General features: G+C 53.4%; 6 protein-coding genes across 6 annotated transcripts; 1 reads left to right on the top strand and 5 right to left on the bottom strand.

Annotated features, from left to right (window-relative positions):
- Window positions 1-26: 26 nt before the first annotated feature.
- Window positions 27-2938, bottom strand: AFUA_1G04560 (urease Ure; the record flags this gene model as incomplete). The annotated part of the gene is made up of 4 exons (XM_745111.1): window positions 27-287; window positions 354-413; window positions 476-2158; window positions 2216-2938. The coding sequence occupies 4 exons, from the start codon at window positions 2936-2938 to the stop codon at window positions 27-29; spliced, it is 2727 nt and encodes a 908-aa protein (XP_750204.1).
- Window positions 2939-3732: 794 nt separating this feature from the next.
- AFUA_1G04550 (HMG-box domain-containing protein) lies at window positions 3733-5209 on the bottom strand (the record flags this gene model as incomplete). The annotated part of the gene is made up of 3 exons (XM_745110.1): window positions 3733-4194; window positions 4253-4639; window positions 5129-5209. 3 exons carry the CDS (start codon window positions 5207-5209, stop codon window positions 3733-3735), a joined length of 930 nt encoding a protein of 309 aa, XP_750203.1.
- Window positions 5210-7143: 1934 nt separating this feature from the next.
- Window positions 7144-8317, bottom strand: mcr1 (cytochrome b5 reductase family protein; the record flags this gene model as incomplete). The annotated part of the gene is made up of 4 exons (XM_745109.1): window positions 7144-7712; window positions 7767-7844; window positions 7912-8191; window positions 8273-8317. 4 exons carry the CDS (start codon window positions 8315-8317, stop codon window positions 7144-7146), a joined length of 972 nt encoding a protein of 323 aa, XP_750202.1.
- An 815-nt stretch (window positions 8318-9132) lies between these two features.
- AFUA_1G04530 (60S ribosomal protein eL20) lies at window positions 9133-9713 on the bottom strand (the record flags this gene model as incomplete). Its single annotated transcript, XM_745108.1, has 3 exons — window positions 9133-9291; window positions 9351-9527; window positions 9603-9713. 3 exons carry the CDS (start codon window positions 9711-9713, stop codon window positions 9133-9135), a joined length of 447 nt encoding a protein of 148 aa, XP_750201.1.
- A 736-nt stretch (window positions 9714-10449) lies between these two features.
- Window positions 10450-12262, top strand: csn12. The gene is made up of 6 exons (XM_745107.3): window positions 10450-11193; window positions 11253-11325; window positions 11374-11526; window positions 11589-11650; window positions 11700-12120; window positions 12175-12262. The coding sequence occupies exons 1-6, from the start codon at window positions 10622-10624 to the stop codon at window positions 12259-12261; spliced, it is 1368 nt and encodes a 455-aa protein (XP_750200.1). The 5' UTR covers window positions 10450-10621; the 3' UTR covers window position 12262.
- A 632-nt stretch (window positions 12263-12894) lies between these two features.
- On the bottom strand, window positions 12895-14059 carry AFUA_1G04510 (BTB/POZ domain-containing protein; the record flags this gene model as incomplete). The annotated part of the gene is made up of 4 exons (XM_745106.3): window positions 13748-14059; window positions 13330-13698; window positions 12993-13266; window positions 12895-12930 (listed from the first exon to the last, which is right to left on the bottom strand). Exons 1-4 carry the CDS (start codon window positions 13954-13956, stop codon window positions 12895-12897), a joined length of 888 nt encoding a protein of 295 aa, XP_750199.2. The 5' UTR covers window positions 13957-14059.
- Window positions 14060-14231: the final 172 nt, after the last annotated feature.

Here is a 14231-nt window from a genome sequence, read left to right as displayed (position 1 = left end):
CAAGTGCAAGTTGCAAGCGCACGCACCTAGTAAACGAAGTAATCCTGCGTCAAGGGCAACGCCTCCGCCGGCTCCGCGTCGCAGAGCACCCCGTCCGCCTCGACGACGTAGCTCTCCGGATCAACACGCATCTTGGGCATGACATCATTAAACTTCATGTCCTTCTTGCCGATATTGCGGCAGTTCCTGACAGCCTCGATGCGTTTCTTGAGGCCGTAGGACTGGACGATGCCGTCGTCGATGGAGGCCTGGGAGACCCACATAATGGAGGTACTTGGGACGAAGGCCTGAACTTGTAGTCATGGGTCTTAATGATGGAAAGGAAGAAGGGAGGAGAAGGGGGGGGGGCTTACGCCGAACTGCCGACGCATGACAACGGGCTCGATGGTGGGGATGGAACCGTTGGGGTCGCCCTGTGCTCGACTCGTTAGTAAAGAGGTCTACAAGACACAGGCGTGGGGGGTGGGGAGGGTACCATCTGCGAGGCGACGATCATGCCGCTTTTCAGGACCTGGGCGGGCTTGGTGCCAAAGGTGCTAGGGTGCCAGATGACCAGGTCGGCGAGCTTGCCGACCTCGACGCTTCCGATCAGGTGCGACATGCCCTGCGCGATGGCCGGGTTGATGGTATACTTGCTGATGTAGCGTTTGACGCGGAAGTTGTCCGCGCCGGTGCCCTCGTCCTCCTTGAGGGGCCCACGCTGTGCCTTGTTCTTGTGCGCGGTGTTCCAGGTGCGCAGGATCACCTCGCCGCAGCGGCCCATGGCCTGCGAATCCGAGGACATCATGCTGATGGCGCCGAGGTCGTGCAGGACGTCCTCGGCGGCGATGGTCTCGGCGCGGATCCGGGACTCGGCGAAGGCGACATCCTCGGGGATGTTCTTGGACAGATGATGACAGACCATCAGCATGTCCAGGTGTTCGTCCAGGGTGTTCATGGTAAAAGGACGCGTTGGGTTGGTGCTACTGGGCAGCACGTTGGGGTGCTCCACGACGGAGATGATATCGGGTGCGTGGCCACCCCCGGCCCCCTCCGTGTGGTAGGTGTGGATGGTGCGGTTCTTGAACGATTTGACGGTCTGCTCCACGAAGCCGGATTCATTCAGTGTGTCCGTATGGATCATGCATTGAACGTCGAATTTGTCGCACATGTCCAGGCAGGTGTCGATCGCAGCCGGGGTTGACCCCCAGTCCTCGTGCAACTTCAAGCCGGCCGCTCCGGCACGAATCTGCTCCTCAATACTCTTGCCACCGCTGTCATTACCCTTGCCGGTGATCCCCACGTTGATCGGGAGACCGTCGCACGCCTGGATCATCTGGCGCATGAGCGTGGGTCCCGGCGTGCAGGTCGTCGCGTTCGTGCCCGTCGACGGACCGGTCCCTCCGCCCAAAAATGTGGTGATGCCAGAAGCAAGCGCTTCGTCCACCTGCTGAGGGCAGATAAAGTGAATGTGGGTATCAAATCCACCGGCCGTCACGATCTTGTTTTCTCCAGCAATGACATCGGTCGACGAGCCCACGATCATGTCCGGATGCACGCCGTCCATCATATCGGGATTGCCAGCCTTGCCGATAGCCGAGATCAGCCCATTCTTGATACCGATGTCAGCCTTGTAGATTCCGCTCCAGTCGATGATCAGCGCATTCGTAATGACGGTGTCCAGACATTCGGTTGCGGACCTCTCCGAGGACTGGCCCATGCCCTCGCGAAGGGTCTTGCCGCCGCCGAACGCGCACTCATCTCCATAAACCGTACAGTCCTTTTCCACCCGCACCCAAAGGTTGGTCAACCCCAATCGGACCAGGTCCCCGGTGGTGGGTCCAAACATCCGCGCATAAGCTTCGCGGTCCATTGTGAAAGGCGCGATCAGCGCACTGTCCGCGGTCGGCGCGGGTTCAGGAACGTGAGCGAAACCCTCGACCTGCAAGCGCTGCAGGATCTCCTCGGCTCGACTGATATCAACCTTGCCCGAAGCAATGGAGTTGCCGCCCTTGATAATGCGATTGCCTGCAATCTCGACCAGCGTGACCGTCTTGGTGTCACCGGGTTCGAATCGTACCGAAGTCCCCGCGGGGATATCGAGCCGGTATCCGTAGGCCCGCAGACGGTCAAAATGAAGCTGAGGGTTGGTCTCGATGAAGTGATAGTGGGATCCGACCTATTCGCAGTCAAAAACCTTGTTGCGCGTATGTCTGTGGAAAGGCAACGAACGAACCTGGATTGGGCGATCGCCCTTGCTCATCACCTTCAGTCGGATGCGCTTGCGGCCATCGTTCAGAGTAATCCGTTCGTTCTTCACTGGCAGGACAGCACCTGGCATCTTCTCCGGGAGGTAGTCGTCCGGGTTCGGATCTGGGAACGTATCCGCCGGTGGAATGGGGAGGAAGCTGCCGTACAACGCTTTCTCTAGGTCGCCGTCATCGCTGCTGATGGGATGGTGGACGGTCACGAGGTATGTGCCGGTGGGGAACGTTCCTTCGACTTGGAGCTCGACGAGAGTATGTACGACGGAGGGAAGAACATGGCGACGGCCGAGCATAGTTTTGCCGATGGACATGAGATCGGCCACCGAGTAGTGGCCATCGCGAATCAGCTGCTGCGAGTAAGCACCATGATATCCAGCTTCCAGCTCGGATGTGGGGAAGATACCTCTTGCAGATTCGACGAGATGAGAGCCTGGACGGGAATTAGCCTCGATAAGCCTCCTAAGTGGATCGCGCAATGAGAAAAGAGGGAAATCCATACCGCTGCCTCTGCATGATTGAGCCGCACACCGCGCGCAAGACGACGCTGGGCGAGAAATCCCAATTGCGAGATGACGAGCTTGTCCAGCTGCGGGTGCAAAATGGTTAGTGCTGACTTTACTGTGGATGTGGATGTGGATGTATGTCGTCGGTAGCAGGTCCCTGTCACGTACCTCCTTGGGAATTAGGTGCATGGTAACAGGTGCAGGAGCCAGTCGGGGCGGGGTTGCAGAGTAGGACTAGGACTAGGACTAGGTAGGAGATGTCTTGGCTGTGAATCACAACCGCCGCAGCCAAGTGCAGGCGACGAGGGAGGGGGGATTACCAGAGACCAAGGGAGATCAGAATCTTTAGAAACAGAAACAGTCCAAAAGAGGGGCACTTGAGGGGATTTAAAGCATCCAGTCCAGTCCAGTCCAGACCCCAGACTCCCAACAACAGTCAAAGGGCGACCGAGAAATGAGAGAGAAGCCGAGTGGGGATGGAGATAAGACTGCGATAACGGCTGTTCGGCCTATGGCAGTGGGCCGTCATTTCGTTACTAACACGCAAGGCAATTCTCCTTGCCTCAGACGACGGGGAAGAGGACTTGATCTTTTACACCAATGACCAACAGACATTAGTGTGACTGCTTTGACTCGTTTAGCTTTCGCCCCCGTTCTGCTAGTCCTGCTAACCTGGCTGGAAGGAATCATGCATGATCTATTGTAGCGTATATCCTTCTTCTCTCCCTGATGAGACTTGCGCGCGCGACAACGCTGGAGTCAACAGGATCGGGCGCGAAGACTTCCTCTACAACTGCTCCTCCAGGAGTCAACATCCATGGAATATCCTAGCTGAGTACAAACAGTTGTTGAACTTTTTTGGAATTCAAGTGACATGGCAACAGAACTATCAACCAGGAGATGCACAAGCCAAACTGTATATCCATTCAAGCACCGTATACGCGCACGACAACTATGAACAATCCAAAGAGCTGTTCCCAATTTCACTCATCCCCGCCCACCTCGCTCTTGCGCTTCTTCTTGGAGCGCTTGGCGCTGGCGTCGGCGCCGGCAGCAGCAGCCTTGCGAGTCGAAGCGGGTGGCTCCTCCTCCTTGTCCTTTTCATTGCCCTTGCGCGCCGACGTGCGCTTCTTCTTCTCGGGGGATTCATTCCTCTTGGAGGGGGTCTTCACCTCGCTGCGGCGGCGCTTGTTGTTCCGGGGCGGAGTGGGCTCCTTTACCGGCTCCGGAGAGGACTCTTCCGTCTCCTCGTCCTCATCCGCTTCTTCCTCCTGCTCCTGCTCGTCGGACTCTTCGCCACCCGAGGCCGATGCGCCAGCAATGTCCTGCTGGAGCTGGCTGGCCGCCTTGGTGTTGTCATCCTCAGTCCAAGGCTTACCGGCCTTGTAGGCCTTGACCTTTTCCTTGTAGACGGCCAGATTATCAGCATACAGCTTCTTCCAGACCTGCCGATAGTGTTAGTTAGGTACTACCGAATCGGGTCGTAAGGGATCATAGGCATACCTCTTTCTGCGCCTCGGGCATCTCAGCCCAGCGACGAGTGCCCTCGTCGGAGACATCCTTGGGCCTCGCGCTGGGGCCCAATTCCTGCGCAATGATGGGGCGGTTATGTTGCATGTACAGGAAGTAAGGAGTCAGGGCACGCTTGGGTGCGTTCGGGTCCGGAGGAGCGCGCTTGCGCTTCTTCTTCTCGCCAACTTCGGACTTGGCGCCAGGGCTGCTGGAGCGTGCACCCAGCAATCCATTCTCCAAAAGCGCAGCAGTGATGTTGCTGGCGTGGCCCAAGTCCAGCGTAGAGAGACTAGGATTGAGCACAGTGTTGGTGTGGTTGATATAGGCGCGAGTCAAATCAGAGACGGCCGCCTGCAGATTCGACAAGCTGACGAGAACCTGAGGGAAGATACAATATTAGTGGGGCGATGGTTACAAGGATGAGTAAACACTCTTGAGGAGAAGCAATATGGTATGTGACCAGGCTTAGGTACGCGCTAGAGCCCGGGAGAATGAGGATAGGGGCGCCCGGCGGAAGGCCGGGAAAGCCAAAACACCAAGCCATTGCCGAACATGAATGAGCAGGCCAAAGTAACAGAAATGGAACAGCATGACAAAGAAAACATTAAGGAGGAATAAAATCAAGTCAAGGGCAAGTGACAAGTTATTCTACCCTGCGCTCAATGCGTCGGTAGTCCATAGGTAAGTATATCGAGATGGAGTGCGCGCAGGTGGTTTGTTTACTTGACGCGTCGGTCGGGGTGGGCATGTGCTGGCTGGGGTGGGCGGCCGGTGGTACACTGAAACCACCACCAATTCTCGGGGGGGAGGGGGTGCAGCTGCATCTTCGCAAAACCACTTCTGAAGAAACACAAGAGGAGAACTTACACTTTCACGGGTTCTAGTAAAGTCATCCACATTGACAGTGACTTGGCCGTCATGGGCTTTAGCATCATCCTTGCGCGACATGATAAGAAAAAAAATAAACAACCCCCAGGGAGTTGAAGATATTATTGATTGGTAGCTGAAGCTGTAGGTGTGGCTGTAGCTGGTGTGGGAAGAGAGAGAAGGATGGAGAGGAGAAAATAAATTTTCGAAACTGGCGGGGTTGGGCGCGGTGGGAAGCGGGAGCACAGCGCCCTAAATAGTGGCCGTGGGCAGCGCTGGGCCCAGTGGTCGCTGCTTTAGGATTAGGGGGAGAGGAAGTCAAGAGTCCATCGTCACTCAGCTTGATCAGCTTGAGCAGTTCAGCTCCTTTGTTTTGGTGGTGGCCCGAGAGACAGTGCTTAATGCTTAGAGTAGGTAGAGTAGGCAGGTAGGCCATGGGTGCTTCTGCTCCTGTGCAAGCCCCAGCCCCAGCCCCTGAACCCGAAGCCCCTGGCCTGGGGGCTCCCACGGCGTACCTACGGTACCTACTGTAGGTATCTACTGTGCTTATGATCCAGGGTCCTCTCACCTTCGGGCTTGCCTTCCCCCTTCCCTAAGCTCAGGCTTGGGCGGTTCTTGTACTTGCTAAACCTTGGTAAACCTGGCTCCGGGCGCCTAAATCCCAATTGCTGGTGTTGCAAGCCAGAGCTTTGCCCGAACTAGGGGCCATTCCTAAACATGGTTGCATGATGCTGTAACTGCTGTAACTAAACTAGCAGTAGACTACTCCTGCAGGCTTCCCCCTTGAACCCAACTGGGCTTCAGGATCTTTTTATCTTCAGCCCATACAAACCAGCCTGTTATGCGCCCGTTTTTCCTTAACAGCAATTCATTTGGAGTTCTGCCGTAAGCCAACCTCCCTGCCACTCGGCATTCCACTTCCCACTTTCCTAAGCTCCAAGTCCAAAATACAGGCATTCGATCAATCACCAACTGGTGATAACATCTCCCCCATTATTGTCTTTTCTACTTCTCCACCGCACCGGGCGCGCTAATTACCAGTTGCAGCCTACTGCAGCCGGAAGCTTCCAAGCAGAAGACCAGCTCGCAGATTAATCCTCCAGGAGGATGGATTCCCCCTGCTCTGTACCAAATAACAACAGAGTCATGGCGCTTCCTGACTCCATGCCTATCTACGGAGTACTCTGTATTCCAAGCGCTAAAACGTCGACACCGCTCCGGCTCTCTGAAGACAAGACCCAATCCACTCTTGCACTACCTGTAATCACTCACTTGCAGAATGCCTTGCGCGACACGCCACTGACCGCTTCGTGGGCCTACGCGCCATGGACTCTGAAGAAGCGGGGTTGTTTCTGCAGGTAGTAAGTCCCTCTCGTTTTTTCGGAGTAGATTCACATTTTGTGTCACATTCTTGCCCTTAGCAGCGATGATCGCATGACACGATAGGGTTCTTCCATAACATGTCCAGTAAATTGAGCATAATTATGTGATGCGGGTAATGGTTGCGGACTGCGGATGGAAGCCCTGCCGCAGGATATATATATCGCAGCAGCGCGTGGGGCCGCTCTGGATTCCATTTATGTTCGTCACTCCATTAGGTAGCGTAGTTCATCCTGTTAATGTTCAAGAATAGCGCACAGGGCTGTTGGCTTTGGGCTTTTGGGGGCGATGCGACGCACTTAATGTTTAGTTATCCTGCCATGGCACGGTACCTACCTGGTCGTGCTGTTGCGCAAAAGGGTTGTGGAGAAATCGAGCTTCCACAGTAGAATCTCTACTGGCTTTATCTACTCCGTATGCTACAGCGTTGCCTGGAAGTCCATCAATACAGTCCTACGGTTCTTGATAGCAGGAAGACTTGTTGACCTGCGGAATTACCCGGCGTCCAGCATGGATAATGTTGACATTGATCGTTGATATTCGAGTTCTAACACCCCATTCGAGACAGGGTACTTCTAACACAAGACTATTAAATGCGGTCAAAACATGCCTTTGTACACACGCTAAGCGCAGGCTTAGAACTTGAACACTTGGTCCTTGCTGTATCCCAGCTCCGCAAGGATCCCGGTCAGCTCACCCTGGTCCGTGGGGCTGACCTTGGGTCCGCTGATGGACTTGTACATGCCGGGAGGTCCACAGACAAAGATCTTGATGTTCTCCTCCTTGGGCTCGGGGAGGACGGTCTTCAGGAGCTCCTTGGTGATGTAGCCCTTGCCGCCGGTCCACTCCTTGGGAGGGTGGTCCAGCAAGTAGAAGGCCCGGAAGCGGCGGGGGTAGGTGTTCTCCAGCTCCTCCAGCTCCTTCTTCAGGAGAATGTCCTCCTCACGGACGTTGCCGAAGACAAGGGTGACCTTGGTCTGGTCCTCGGGGTCCTTGAAGATCTTGCGAGCCAGCTGGTACATGGGGGTGATACCAGTACCACCGGCGATCAGGCAGATATGCTTGTGCTTGTTGGCCTCCCAGGGGTATTTGGGGATAGGTCCTTTGAACTCCAGGCGTTGGTCGACGTTCATGCTGTGCAAGTGCTCGGACATGGGGCCGTTGGGGTAGACCTTGACGACGAGGTCGAGGTAGCCGGGTTGCTCTGCGGAAATGGAGTCAATCTACTGCGGGTATATACCGGAACAGGAGCGCGTACCTTCATCGCTCACGGGTGTGTAGGGACGGATGACAGGCTTCTCGGCGCCTTGGGGCTTGAACTTGGTCAACAGGGCAGCTAGACGGCGACAAAAAAAAGTCAGCTATGAGACAGCCCAGCACCTCCAGGAAAAGTGTCTACCCACATGCGACGTGAAGACCAGAGACAGCCTCCTTGTCAGGAAACTCAAAACGCAGCCTCTTGGTGTTGGGGCTGAGATTCTCGATCTGAGCCAGCTTGAGATCAACCCAACCCTGGTCACCGCCGGTAAAAACCTTCGGGCGCTCGGCAGGGGGAGCCTCCGCGCTGGCAGAGTTGTACCGGTACAATCCTACACCAAGACCAATGAGGCCGACGCCGAGGTAGATAGGAGCGAGAGAAGACTTGCCCTTGGAGGGCGCTTCCGTGGAGTATTTACGGAAGCCCTGCGTGCGCGTCAGTCAGCGGGTGTCCTTCTTCCGATCCTTAAACAAAGACCCGAAAATGTTCGGAGCTGTGTTTTTTACCTGCTTCAAGGGCTGAGCAACGCGAAGAGATTGACGCGCAAACATGGTGTATGTAATTGACACAGGCTGGTGGTCAATTGAGGGAAATCCCGAACCAGAAGACACACAAGATCGGAGCGGGCGGATGTTTAAACTTAGTACTTGGTGGATAGAGAGTACCGACGGAGTTAGTAGGTACGGAGTGGTTCTCGCTGTTCGGATCCCAAACTGTCCGTCTTACTAACTGGTCCGTATGACGCAATACCCGTTCCTGACGGTAAGGTATTTGTGTCCATGACTAATCAATCGGGGTTTTTAAACTGAAGGACCTCTTCGAATGCCACGTTATGTCAGTCTGAGTATTTTGTGCCATGAAGATGCTATAGTCGTGGTTGGTTTTTACAGAGACATGACCTTGCTGGACGCTATATAACAGTCTGTAGCCTTGTGAACTGTGTTGATGGTCTCGCGATATCCGACGGAAGTGAAGCTGGACCCCCACAGAATAACCCGACCGTTACCACATGTGTCATGGTGTCGGGGACATTGTGTAGTTGTACCATCAGTCACTCAATTGCCGAGCCTTTCTCTGGTCTCACTCTGCCTGTAGTATAGCTTATTGCATGCGGGGATTCTACGCGGACTACCTCTCAGATAGAACCATGGTATTAGAAAAGAAAAGAACCCCGGTAATTTTTTTGATAAATAACTTGCAAGGGTCGCTGCAGAGGACTAAAGAGACATCAAAAACATCCGTCCCATCTTCTGGGCGGTAGATACACGCCTTGTTCTCCGCGTGATCCGTGTCCTTCTTGCATGCTATGGCCATAACATAGTCATTGATCCGCACACTCCATCTCCCATAACCCAAAACGTCATATCTAAGCGAAGGTAGAGGGTCTCGAGTAGGCAAAGACCTTCTTGCCAGCAGGCTTGGCGGAGCGGTGGGGAAGAGGGAACTTGAGGTTCTTCTGGAGGAGCTGCTTGATGTAGGGGCGGCGGATGGTGTCGGCCTTCTCGATCTCGACAACCTTGAGGATCTGCATGTGATTCATTAGATCTCTGTGAAACTTGTGCTCTTCAACGCGCTTCAACATACATGGATGGAGCCAAAGCGGGCACGGTGACGAGCAGCCATGTCCTGGTAGAGGGCCTCAACAGCCTCGGTCCGGCTCATCTCACGGAACTCCTTGTACATGTTGTGGGTACCGGAGCGAGAGTCGTAGCGGAGCCAGATACCGAAGTTCTTGACCTTGAGAGGGCGCTTCTCGTGGATCTAGCAAGCAAGAAAACGATACATAGTCAGTCGACCTCATCTTGACCGAACAATCCTTTCCCATAGTAGACATACCACGTTGAGGCTGACGATCTCACCGTTGGCCTTCTTGACCTTACGGAGCTGGGTCAAGAAGTACCAGAAGCGCGACTTGGCCACAACGGGGTTGGGCGCGAAGATGCGCATGCGGTACAGCTTGGGCGTGGGGTTAGCCTCGGTGGGCAGGTGACGCCCGATGACCTGGTACTCGGTGAGACGCCCTGTGAGACACACCCGTCAGTGACTGTTCGTTCAAGTATATCCGATTCGAATAGAAAAGCGTCTTCGATCGTTGCATTGATTCCCGTGCGAACGTCATCGTCGATGGCGCGTGTGTTCAGATCTGGATCTTGAAAATTTTCGACAATGTGCGACCGCAATCTAGCTCGACCTCCTTTTTCAATGACAGTCTCATTCCGTATTTTCAAAACACCTTGCGCAGTTCTCTCGTTATCGGTGTGTCCTCCATTGCCATTGTCGCCCAGGGCCTATTTCAAGTGTCGTTCTTCTGTCGTTCGACGTTCGCAGGAAACCATTGCAATCGATCCGACGGGGAAATTGTGCGAGTTATCGAGGGGAAAAATTCACTCACCCATCTGGAAATCCGGTTAGTATCGAATGCAAACAACAAAAAGGTGGATAACGAGGGTGATGCTCACTTTTGTCGACTCTGTTGTGGTTGACTGTCGAGATAGGTGTGCCGGCTGGTCTGGTCGAAAATGAGGATTTGTGAAACTTGTTGAGTTAGGGCTGCCGCCCTTCGCCTAAGCGACCAGGAAGATGGGGCTTGACTCCGACGCTATACCAAAAATGGATGCTCAGCCACAGCGGCTGATAAGGGCCTCAGGAATCCGCGGCAGCACGCTGTTGTTCCCCACCTTCCCCCCAATCACGTTCGCGACCGTCAATGGAGAAGGCAGGAAATATGGATGATGACACCAGAGCCCTAGCTCCATAGATTGTTCGGGTTGTTTGGTGAAGATACTTTTATCATTGTAAAGCACTGACGCTTCGACACGATAATCTAGGACTCTGGTTACAGCACACAGTCTGCCATGGCGTCTGTCTTTACAGACTTCAAGGAAGGCCAGCAAAATGGGTCTGGTCCTCGTTTGGCAGCAGCTCTTACTCCCATCGCAACCTCCCAAAGCCCCGATCGCTTGCTGTCATTCTACAACTTCTCTGACTCCGACCATATTTCGGCAGATCTGCGCTATTCACTTTTTCAAGCGAACGGCGTGAAGCTCCCAAAGCAAGAGCAGAACGGCTGGGTTGACATCTTCGCAGCGTATTGGAAGGCCGTAGGAGAGATCGTCAAGTTTGAGGAGTACAACCCGTCAGCCAGCTGGGCCAAGGTCTTTGATGCTTGGAAAAATGTGGCAAATACTCTCATCAGAGGCTACACGAATTTCGGGCTTCAAGCATGGACGGTCCCCTGTCTCTATGTGGTGGGGAAATACTTGAGGGTGTTTGCGATTAAAGCAGATACTGAGATTTCGTCTAAAGGAGCCATGGCTTTTGGTGACCAGCTCCAAGATGATGTTGCGGCGGATTTTGAGAAGAGCGCGAAGCTCGAGGAGGCTGCCCGGATCATCAATCGGATGTTTACTCTTTGTTTGAGCGACAGGTGTGTAGTCGTACTGGCCCTTGACACTCCTTTTCGCAAATTACTGAGTAAGATTGAAGGGCACCAATTGAAGAATCCCGGAAATGGGGTATCTACAACACCACGAATCTTCTGTTCAAGACATACTTCAAAGTACGATTGAAGCCCAATCCGTTTCTGAACGTGGTCTGACAAACCTAGCTCAACTCAGTCGGACTCTCCAAGAACCTCCTTCGCGCTCTGAGCGCTTCATCCGCCGATCTTCCTGAGCTGGAAGCTTTCCCCAAGTCCCACATAGTCACCTTCAAGTACTATGTTGGTGTCATTCACTTTCTAGATGAGAACTACCGGGAGGTAAGAAGATCACGAGCAAATCTCCGTTAGTATACGAGCCTTACTCTGATGACCTTCCGCAGGCGGAAGAACACTTAGCATATGCGTGGAACATGTGCCACAAGGGCGCATTCAAAAATCGAGAGTCAGTGAACTCTTAGTGCATGTCTCTATATCCCCACTAATGTCAGCAGGCTGATCCTCACCTATCTTGTCCCCTGCCACCTTGTGACAACCCATACTCTACCATCCCAGAAACTTCTTGCGCCCTTTCCCAGATTGGAAAAACTATTCCGCCCCTTGTGCGATTGCATACGAAAGGGGGATTTGGTTGGATTTGACACAGCCATGTTCGCCGGAGAAGAGGAATTCGTGAAGAGACGCATCTATCTGCCATTGGAAAGAGGACGGGATATTGCTCTGCGAAATTTATTCCGGAAGGTTTTTATTGCTGGAGGGTTCGAAGAATCCAAGGATGGCCAGCCTCCCATCCGCCGAACTCGTGTTCCTGTTGCTGAGTTCGCAGCAGCGCTAAGGATTGGCACACATGCGGATGACAGGTCTCGCGTAGACATTGATGAGGTTGAATGCCTACTATCTAACCTCATATACAAGGTATGCTATTCTTATTTATCAGATAGCGATCGCAGACTAATTGACTATTGCTAGGGACTTATGAAGGGTTACATTGCCCGGGAGCGAGGCATGGTTGTGTTGAGCAAAGGAGGTACCGCCTTTCCAGGAACTGGCGTCTAGGACCTCCACTACCATCCAAGAGTACGACTTTAAGGTGAGCTTGAGTCAGAGCCAGGTCAGACACGAAATTGGAGGCCGCCCAACAGGATCTGAATCTCACGACGTCCAAGGGCCAGCCGCCAAAGAAAAGCCCTGAGCTGTTTATACACAGCCTAATTCTCCATGATATCCTTTATGAAGCATGAATAGCCATCAGATGCGACAGAGCAGGCTATCATCTTCAACTAGCTTATTTTATACCGACGATAGAATGTCTACCTCAAGGAAGAGGTAATATGTACTAGGCTGGACTTCCAGCCTGTCGCGTAGGTCAAACCGGATTGTTCGGTAATTGACACACATCAGCGGAAGGCAGCTTACACAGAAGCCTACATCATCTTATATGACTTGCACGTGAGACTATGAACAAGAGCATCGATGCTTTGACACCCCATACTCCGAAAACTTTGCATGTATGGATTAGAATGTATTGATCCAGTGAGAGAAAAGTCCCGCTTTTGATAGAAGAGACATGAAACAAGGTTACTATACACTACTGCAGGAAGTAAAAAATAGGGAAGGGTATGGTGGAAAGGCGCCACGACCGGTCTGGATTGAAACGGAATAATAAGTCGACAGACATCAGAATGCGAACTAGGCAAGAGAAGACTTAGCAATGGCGAGATCATCCTAAGCAAAAGACAAAAGTCAGCTCCATTCATACAAAAGCCGTCCGAAAGGACAATACACACCATATGATTACACATCGCGACAAATAAGTCAAAGAATAACTTCCCACCCTTCTCCATCTCCATCTGCATAGTCCCGCTCCGCTTAAACGTTGATCGGCACCGGATAATCAGGGCCAGATAGTGAGCGCGCAGCTTGGACTCGTCGTCTGGCGTGTTGGCGTAGGCGTAGCGGGCGCTGCTCAGGATGGTGCTGCACTGGATGCCGGAGTGGAGGCCTTGTTTCCGCAAGGCAAGGCGCTTCAGGGGTTCGAGGCCGTACTTTTGCGCGGCGCAGCTGTTTGAGCAGCTGTTAGTCCTCCGATGGTGGGTTGTCTCGCGGACTGACAATCAGACTTACTAAACGGCTGTATCCCTCAGGATCACCGAGCCAGTTGCATGGTGGAAAATAGTCGCGTTGGTGGTTTGGCCATTTGTGTCAGGGCCGGTGTTCTCCAGTTCCCATGTCTCGCGGTGCCGGTTGTAGATGGCTCGGGGGGTGTAGTCACCCTTGTAGAGGTATTCGAGGATGCAGGATAGGATCTCGGGCTGTTCGTCGGGTAAGGAGATGCTGATGCGCTTGTTAGGGGAGTCTGGTGATGGCGATTGCGCTTGCGCTCGGCAGCAGGCGGCTGCGAAGAAGGGGGATATGCAGAGGGTTGCTTCGTGGGCGGCGAAGAGGCGAGCCTCGGGGCCGACGGAGATGGTTACAATTGAAGTACTTGGCGAGCTGGGTTGTTAGCTTTCAACCTCCCGTGATAAAAGGAGAATAGTCTTACCTCTTGGTAGGGGAAGTGCCTGTTCTTTGGCGTCTTTCGACTCGTCGCGATGGAGTACTTGGAGAGTCGCGGACAGGGTTCCTCACTCTCTGGGACGCTGTCGCTTTTCCAATGCGATATCGCGAGGACGAGCTGTCGGCGGGACTCTGGGATGGTCGTTTGATGGAAAGCATGTTTTGACTGCTCCTGCTGTGCTGTTGGGTCAACATCTTCAAGGGCACTGAGCAAGTCAATCGAGGTGAGAGAAATGACAGGGTCTCAGGGGTTGATGGAGTACTCCGTAAACCTGCAAATATTCGGTCAATAGTGGGACAGATGACAGCATGCTTGTATCTGTACCTGCGTCTGTAAGTACGACGATCAAGGGGGTGACACTGATGATGTCGGAACAGCTGATAAACAGAGCACAAACTCCAGAAACCAAACCATCTTGGAAACTGGTTTCTCTTATATATTCTCTGCTATGCTGAGTAATTCAGACAGC

This window comes from Aspergillus fumigatus, chromosome 1 (assembly GCF_000002655.1).
Source record: "Aspergillus fumigatus Af293 chromosome 1, whole genome shotgun sequence".
In the NCBI taxonomy this organism is placed as follows: domain Eukaryota; kingdom Fungi; phylum Ascomycota; class Eurotiomycetes; order Eurotiales; family Aspergillaceae; genus Aspergillus; species Aspergillus fumigatus.
Note: the sequence above shows the minus strand (reverse complement) of the source record. Positions and strands in the feature narration are given on the sequence as shown.